At 50.2% G+C, this 8,473-nt stretch overlaps 1 protein-coding gene across 1 annotated transcript; it reads right to left on the reverse strand.

Moving 5' to 3' along the window:
- Nucleotides 1-506: 506 nt before the first annotated feature.
- On the reverse strand, nt 507-8,314 carry LOC122377397 (actin-related protein 5-like). The gene is made up of 11 exons (XM_043357390.1): nt 7,970-8,314; nt 7,333-7,430; nt 5,373-5,589; nt 4,877-5,029; nt 4,456-4,586; nt 3,860-4,093; nt 3,514-3,710; nt 3,046-3,229; nt 2,584-2,762; nt 1,338-1,520; nt 507-975 (listed from the first exon to the last, which is right to left on the reverse strand). Exons 1-11 carry the CDS (start codon nt 8,064-8,066, stop codon nt 780-782), a joined length of 1,869 nt encoding a protein of 622 aa, XP_043213325.1. The 5' UTR covers nt 8,067-8,314; the 3' UTR covers nt 507-779.
- Nucleotides 8,315-8,473: the final 159 nt, after the last annotated feature.

Raw genomic sequence — 8,473 nt, forward strand, 5'->3', positions numbered from 1 at the left:
TGCGAAGCCATTTCTGTCTATTCCATGCCATTTCTGCCATATGCCATTTCTGTAGCCGTGGGCACGGACTACGACGCCAAAACGTTCGGGGTGGGGCCGGAGGTGTTCCTCAAGACTATAAAACAATATACATACAATGCATTGCTGAAATAGGTACGGACTGTGAACTTTGATGACCGACAGTGGCGCCTGCATTCTTTTTAATGTCTCCAGCACATTTGGTACGTTTTCGGCACATATTGTTTTCATTACAAAGCTTGTATCCCGTGGCGCGATTTAGCGATCCAAACCCAGTGCAGATTTGCAAAGATGCAAAGCCAGTTCGGTTTGGATACCTGCCTTGTCATTGTGAAACATCTGTCGAAAACCTTGCAATAAACTGCAAAACCACTGAGTGACTTACTCGGCTCTTGCCGAGCGAGGTTGCACTAAACTCCTTAGCTGCAGCCCTGTTGTAGTTTCGACTATCCACAAGTGGCCTTGGCAGTTGGCAATTAACAATCCGATTATTCCGTATCATTTATTGACCTTATCCGTTAACAGATGGTTAAATCAATCTGCAAACAGACAGTCGATGCAGGACGTTTGCAAAGGGATCAAGTTCCAAACGGCCGGAACCTTACAAACAAAGACACTACGGAGTACGGAATGCACGCAAAATCCGACAACTCACTGCAGGGGCACAGTGGAAGAAAACAAGTGATTCACAGTAAGCAGTTGGCGGGCTGCAGCGGCGCTGCTGGCTGACCTTAGGCGGGCTGGCCGGGCGCTGGCTGATCTCAGGCGGGCTGACCGGCCGCCGGCTCGGCCGGGGTTGGCCAGTACCGGTTGGAGGCCATGTGCTCGGCCAGGTAGTCGGCGCCACACTCGACGTACTGCTGACGGGAGACGTACTCGAGCTGGCCCGCGGCGCTCAGGGAGCGGGCGCCGCGCCACGCGTCCAGCGAGGGCGAGCTGGCCACCGACACGGCGAAACTGCAACACGCAGAGTCTGTCACAACGTCACACAGACACATAGCGTCGATACACAGAGCTGTCTGAAACTAAAGCACAACAAAGATAGCCACGGACTGGCTAAGCGGCACCAGCGAGACACTGAGCGTCAGCCGTTGCGATCGACCACCTTCTGCACGAGTTATCTGAAGAAAAAAAAACTGGGTGGACGCATCCCTGTTGGTACTACCAGATAATCGGTTCATTTGGAAGCGTCATGTCAGAAATCATGGTTTTGGAACTGGAAGAAATTGTTACCCACATCTCCTTCCGTATCCGGCTGAACCGTCACGGCTCCTGCCGCTCAATTTCTAGCTAAGTTCCTCTTTCGGCATCACACGCACCTGGACTGGAAGGGCCGCATCTGTCGGAGCTCGTGCTCCAGCCGCTGCCGCAGACCAGGCACGTTACTTACGCCGCCGGTGACGAACACGTTACCCGCCAGTCGCTGCTGGCTCTCGGCGGGGTACTTGGACAGCACAAACTGGATCGTCTCGGCCAGACCCGCCTGATCCAGGCCCAGCATGCTGTGGAGCCAAAACACAATGTTATCGACTGCGTCGCTCATGCGAAGTGCGAGTGCATTTTCTATTTCGTTCGATACAATAAGTAGCGTGCCCTGATTAAAGGAAGGGTGCCACCTTTTGGACACAACGCAGTTTTTACAAGATTAGCCTCACATGAACCTAAAAACCGGCTTCACTTACCTATGCTCGAGACGGTCAGCATTGAATCCGCACGTGAAGTTCATTTGCGAGTTTTGCTGCCAGCATTCGGGCAGGCAAAAATCTTCAGCACTATTTCCTCGTCGTGTTAAGGGTATTTTATAAAACATGAAATCAGCAAAGGTATGTATAAAAGTTATACTTTTGAAGCATGTTTTATCATTTTGAAAGGGTATATTTTTTCTTTATGGTATACACTTAAGTTTTAAAATTTTAATTGGGAAGTTTTTCTAGTAAGTTGCATGAAGGGTGAAGGGTTCCATAGATCTCTTAAGCATTGTAAAGGAAAAACCTTTACTCGACTTATTTGATGATCACCGTCATTACCAATTAGGTGGCAAATATGGCCAACAGTTACCTACTTGGTTACCTACAACTTAGTTCAAATCATGTTATCTTCTTCCTTTTTATTTGTTCATCTTTTTGTCTCAGTTGCGCCATCAATGCAAATGGCAGAATGATATGTTGCCATGACAACAGGATATGCCAGCCGTCCTAGCTGCCACATCAAACGACCTTGAGTTGTAGTGGTGATATAAACAACGATCTTTTTTTTTTGGCCAATGTATTAAATGCAATGTTTCGGTTTTTTGTATATTGTGGACGCGCTAACCACGTCTAAAAATTCAAATAAGTAAAATAGATTCATAGAACAAAAATTTCGGAAGGTGGCACCCTTCCTTTAAGGCAAAAGTGTATTAAACAGTCGACTTACTTAAGTCGTTCTATCGGTGAATCGCAAATATACACATAGATTGTGTCGCATGGCTTATTGGCAATCGAAAACAAAAGTCTGTGATATTACAACACACACGCCTTTCCCGGCGCCGCGGAACACGCTGAACACCACCCATCCCTGTCTGACCTGGGCTGGAAGAGTATCTCGGCAGTCTGCAGCGGCTCGGTGCCCAGCTGGATCTGGTGGGGCTGAGCTCCGCCGGCGGCCGGCTGACACCAGGCCAGGTCGGGCGCCAGCTGCCGGAGACGACCCTCGACCTCGGTCAACTCCTCGGCGTCTGCCTCCGAGTCGCTGTCACCGCCGTCCTGCCGCCAGAGAGCGAGAGATACTGAAAAACCACTCGTAACACGCACAGTGCCGGCTACTAAGAAACCAAAGACTGTCGGTCCGATGACTTCACTGGTAACAGATCAGTCGCACTCCACCCAGTCAGTGACTGTTTTATTAATTACAGTTAGAAACATAACCTCGTATTTTTATATACGGTGCATTTTTTCGATTTATCGACCGGCGCTTCTGTTGGGTATATAAACGCCAAGCCCATACGCTGGTTTGCTTCTTCATTGAGGTTGATTGGGGTTCACTGACCACGTTGATGGCCTTGTAGACGTCCCAGTCCTCGTCCCGCGCGCCGAACGTGTCGTCCTTGGTGGGCCGCTGGGAGGCCAGCTGGCTGATGATGCGCATGCGCTGCTGGCTGGCAGCCGTGCGGCGACGGGCCATCTCCGCGCGCCGCCGCCGCCTCTCCGCACGCCGCTCCAGCAGCTCCCGGCTGGAACGGCCAGGGATTTGGGAGATGTTAGCGGCAGGAGCATACACATTTACCCATCTAACATAACAGATTCTCGGTGTTTTGTAACCTATAAGTGTTTTGTAGTGTTTTGTAACCTCGGTGTTTTGTAACCTATAGCCGGTAAGTTTTATACTGCAACGCGTTTAATCATTCATAATAGCATATAAAGTATCGTATTCGATGTCCGAACGCCAGTGACTGTCTTCGCAGGCCCTCGGCTGCCGTGTCTGGGGTGACCGCGTCACCGCACCGTCGCTACTCACCGTCTGCCCTCGAGCTCCTCCAGCCGGGCCTGCAGGGCGTCCGGCGACAGCCGCACCGGCGTCACCTGGCCGCGCTCGGCTAGCTCCGCCAGCTTTGTCCGGCCGGCTTCGATCCTCCGCTCAAGCTCTTGCAGATACTCAGGGTCGGTCTCGCCCGACTGACGGGCCCGGGCCAGTCGCCGCTCGTCTTCTGAAATCTGGCGGCCAGATCAGTATGTCAAATTTTAGTCATCACGAGTGCATCTGGCGACAGAAATATAGCATAGTTTCGATGCTTGATTGGCGCACATACCACCAGAAAGCATCGCAGAAAGCTAAGTGGAAAATACAGCAGAAACCAACCTACCAAGGCCTGTCTTTTCTTCATATGCATTTCGTGCATTCTCGCTTTGGCGACGAGTTTCTTGTCCTTGGCCTCCCCGGCCGCTGGCTGTGAAGGACGCGGCTGCTCCGAGCCGGTTGCCATGGTAACCGGCAGCTGAACTGGTCTGGTGTGCTCCTTCTGGTGCGCGGGGTCGGCCCAGAGCCGCAAATCCGAGCCGTAATCGCCGCTGAACAGCACCAGCTCGTGCAGCAGCTCCTGGCGAGCGAGCGGCCCCGGTCAGGTGTGGGTATATGCCAGACAGCTCGTGTCTGCGTTCGTGGTAGTGCTGGGCCGCTGGCACGCTATCGGCGCGACATCGGGCGGGTACGTCACTGGGTCGACAGACAAGTGAATCCGTCAACACGGCTACAAAGCAGGACTCTCATATGAACAGCCAACAGAAACAGCCTATCACCAGCTGAACTGCGGTTCAATGCGCAAAGACGTATCTGCAGGTCTTTGCTTCGGTTCTCTGTACGAAAGCACGCCAAAACAACATCCTAATAAGACATCCACATCAGGCCGGTATTACAATATCAAAAGCCGCAGTTATTCAGTTTGTCAATTCTAGCGCATACCTCAGCGCGGGAGAGTGTGATGGCCGCTAGGGCCGACGGATTTTTTAGCTGCAGAAGGCGCTGTAGGTAGCTGGTCATCAGAAAGCCGCCGACGCCGATCCTGCGAGCATTTCCCGCATCCATCCTGCCGTCTGTCACATGGGCGAACGGGGACAGCGTCAGGCAACCAAGGTCTTAGCGATGTCATCATCAGCGTCCGGAGGCGGTGAAGAACTGTACAATTGGGGAAGAACAAACTACTCAGTCCGCTGAACGGTAACCTTCGGGCCCTTCACAATTATATCACTGGTCGCACGTTGTTAACCTATGAGACTCACGTACATGTCATCTCACGCTCATGTCAAATAGGAGGTAGTAAAAGCAAACCGTGATGCGCGTATCCGTGCAGTGAATGTCGCTGGTTGCACCCTGGGAGACTCACCCAGTACAGGTATGACGTGTGTGGTGTGGTAGCCACAGGAAATGACCAGCGCGTCCCGGCAGTCGGGCTGGTTGTACCGCAGGCTGGCCAGGGCGTCCACGAAGTAGCTGATGGACGGCACCCGGTAACACTCGAACAACAGCTCCGACATGGCTACCGGCGAAACGACCGTATCAAGCACGCTTCGGCGAACAAGCCACACCGTCAGCTGGTACATGTTGAGCAGTTATTCCCGCTGGCAATGTGCGAGGGTACCCTTGTTTTCTAGATACAGGCTCTACAAAGGTCCATGCTCTATAATTAATCGATCACCGATCTTCGATACATAAGTCGGGAGGTGGTGTTGTATTTAGCTGGGAATGAATTGGGATGACGAAGGAATTTATGTCATATCAAAAGGCATATTTGTTGTTAAACATGATCTGGCCCACATATGCGATGAAGACCATAGGGATCATTCTGACGGACACAGGCCGATTGGTGAGTTGCGACTGACCGGCGCGCGAGGAGTTGAGGTTGGCCGGCGGCTCGCTGATGACCATCGGGTGCTGCAGGCCGTCCGGCGTGTTCACCCCCAGGTGCGTCAGCGAGTAGTCCAGCAGCGTCTCCTGCGCCTCGAAGTGCGTCACCACGCCGTGGTCGAACTGCGTCCGCAAGTTCAGCCGCCCGGCCTCCACACTCACGATGTCGTTACCTATCTGCGTTTCCATGTCCTGGCAAAACAGCAGTGGCAGCAGCGTCACAAACGGCGCCAATCTGGTATTCAGTCGAACAACAAAAAAAAAGGATTCCTTGACAATCAAAGTATCTTAAACATCGACTTATTTGGGATAACACGGTCCTTCGTTTTTTCTTCTTCACGAACAGCTCGAGTAAAATGGGACAGATCGTGACACATCGTGACAGATCGTGACAGATCGTGACAGAAAATTGCAGTACCCTCGAGTTAATCAATTAAGCCTTCCCTAACATTTCATGAGTCATCTCGAGATCATGTTTGGCCGGAAATGTGATTCGGCGTATGTCAGCTCACAGTATCTGTGCGTTTCCAGTCTTTTTGTGGTTGCAAACGTTCAAGCATGTGAAATGATGTCCCATGCATTGCGGTTGGTGTCAAGGTCACGTGAAGTACAGGTCAAGGTCATTGACCTTTGATGACCTTGATTCACTTTTACAGTTTTCCATGTTTCTAAGGTAGTTTTTGGAGCTGATTTCGAAGTTAGCACCCAGTGGAACGTTTACTAAGTAATTTCCGTGCCTTCGTAGCATGTAACGAGGCTATCAGTGGTAGTTGACAACTACTATGGATAGCCGGCAGGACCATCCCTGTGGCGATGGTAGCCGACCACCAAGGCAGCCACCATGTCGGCGTCTCGCAGCCGCGACGGGTCGATGTGGACACTACCTGCCAGCCGCGAGTGGGCGCCAGAGAGGGCCGGGAAGCGGAGCAGCACGTGCCCCTGCACATCGGCCTCTTCCCGGCACACGGCGCAGATCGCGGGACACTGCTTGACCGGTCACTGATGGCACGCCTCGGAGGGGATACGGCCGATCCGTTGCAGGTACCTACTGGAGTGGGCAGCCCCAGTGGGCGTGGCCCGCCCTCATCTGGTGCACCGAAACAGCAGCCCCCGGTCCTCTCCGGGGATGGGAAGCGGCAGGGTGCTTCAGAAGATGGGCCTAAATAGTGAATTGGACCAGTTGTCGCGCCACTGACGAGTGGCCGCCCGAGGGACTGCCCGTGTCGGCGAGCGGGCGTCCGAGGGCGCGACGTCCTGGGGCAGGGCAGGGCAGGGCTTGTTTCGCCAGGTCGTCCGCGCGCTGGTTCCCCTCGATCCCGCCCTGGGCGGGGTCTCACTGCAGATTGGTTGGGGTGATTGGTGTGGGCTGGTGTTTATATCCCTGCTTGGTGCACATCATACTCTTCTGTGCTGCTCTTCTCAGCAGTTTGAAGAGGGGGGCTGCTTGATTCTCCATTCTAGGTGTCATTTTTTCTTTTTGTTATTGAAAAACTTGGGTTGTTATTTGGGTTTTTGCCTTTTGGCACTATTGCCTGTCATCAGTGCCAGACATGAACATCCAAACTGTGCAGATCATTATTTAGCCTGCAAGTGCAGGCAGCACAAATTTGGGTTTTGAGATAGCAGCAGCATTGCAGTAACTTGATGGAGGCCCACAAGATTACTTTACTGTTAGTCCCCACATTGGTAGCCCCCACATTGAGCCAACTAATGCAGCTATAAGTCCCAGCCTCAAACTGGTTGAAAGCTAATCCCAAAGAACCCAACCTCTGGTAGGTATCACTAGACTCATTAGATACTCAGGTAAATATACTTGTCATCAGTGAGGGCTGAAGGGTGTAGCCCTCTGGCCTCTAGTAAGGAAAATAAACATTTTTAGCAACAATACCCTGCTTATAAGGATCCAGAACCAAACCACTATAGCCAAAACAATACCTTTTTCATCTTATCCTTCCTGATCTTTGTGATGAGGTTTTTAAAGATCATGGCAGGGTCTTGCTGATTTGTCCAGCCAACCTTGGCTGTGTATGAACCTGTAAACAAAGTACACAAAAATGCTGAATTAGAACTACTTAAATGGTGAGTACCTAAGCAACTACCTAAGCATTCATGCATGTTCCCTTTACTTACTGCATGGAAAAAGAATAGTATTCTGATCCCAAGTGCTCTTGAACTTGAACTGGTGTTCCTTAAACATGCCATCCTTTGTAATGAAAAAAATATGCCTAAATAAAATACCTATGCATTATGTGACCTTTCCTCCATTTTTCTGATGATAATTCTCATGGGCTTGTATTTAATCTTGCAACAGTTTAGTAATGGATGAAAAATGGGCATATCTAGAGTGGACGTCACAAGAAGCTTTTCCAACCAAGGAGAGCCACTGTAGGTTTGTATATATAGCCTTGCTTTGTAAGTTGTAGGTTTGTACATTTGTAGGTTGTAGGTTTAAGAAGCATATACAGGTATAGCGCCTCTCCTTGGTTAGATAACCTACATGTGACGTCTGCCCTACTGAAGCCGAAAATGCACTTCCCAACAAGACATTTGCTTTGCTTAATCATGATCTTACCATTGTCTAAAATCAATGGAACGTCCTTGATATCGTCAGTATAGGCGAACATCTTGTCAGGAGATGGCTTCAGGTCTTTGAAGTGATACGATTCCATTGTAAGCTATATATGAAAGGGGCCGGCGGGGCCAGGAGGAAAGATGAATTGTTTCAATTATTCCTCATTTAACTGCAGAATAATAAAATATGAACACGGAGGAATTTTTCCATATCATACAGCAATTACATCAAAAAAAGGGGGAATTTACCCCCTAATAGACTTTTTCTCAAAAAAATTATGTGCAAATTGAATGTGAGAAACTCGAAACAGCATTTGCATGCGCTAGGCATGCCTTGCATGCGCCAGATTCGCTTGACTTTCAAAACGGAGGCAAGGAAAAATGCTACTACTAAATAAAAGTATATACCTTACACAAGCTTTGAAGTATGAAATTTATTGTAAAATAAATCAGCCTTTACTAAAAACATAAAATCTTCCTATCAAAGTTTCTGAACAGAATACTC

The sequence above is a fragment of the Amphibalanus amphitrite genome, unplaced genomic scaffold, assembly GCF_019059575.1.
Source record: "Amphibalanus amphitrite isolate SeventyFive unplaced genomic scaffold, NRLGWU_Aamphi_draft 000044F_arrow, whole genome shotgun sequence".
Taxonomy (NCBI): domain Eukaryota; kingdom Metazoa; phylum Arthropoda; class Thecostraca; order Balanomorpha; family Balanidae; genus Amphibalanus; species Amphibalanus amphitrite.

Coding starts and splice junctions, on each gene's coding strand:
- LOC122377397 (XM_043357390.1), bottom strand. CDS start 8,066: ATGGAATCGTATCACTTCAAAGACCTGAAGCCATCTCCTGACAAGATG. Junction 5,590..7,332: donor GGAAGGATAAGATGAAAAAG/GTATTGTTTTGG, acceptor CTGTTTTGCCAG/GACATGGAAACGCAGATAGG. Junction 976..1,337: donor ATGCGGCCCTTCCAGTCCAG/GTGCGTGTGATG, acceptor TGCGTGTTGCAG/TTTCGCCGTGTCGGTGGCCA.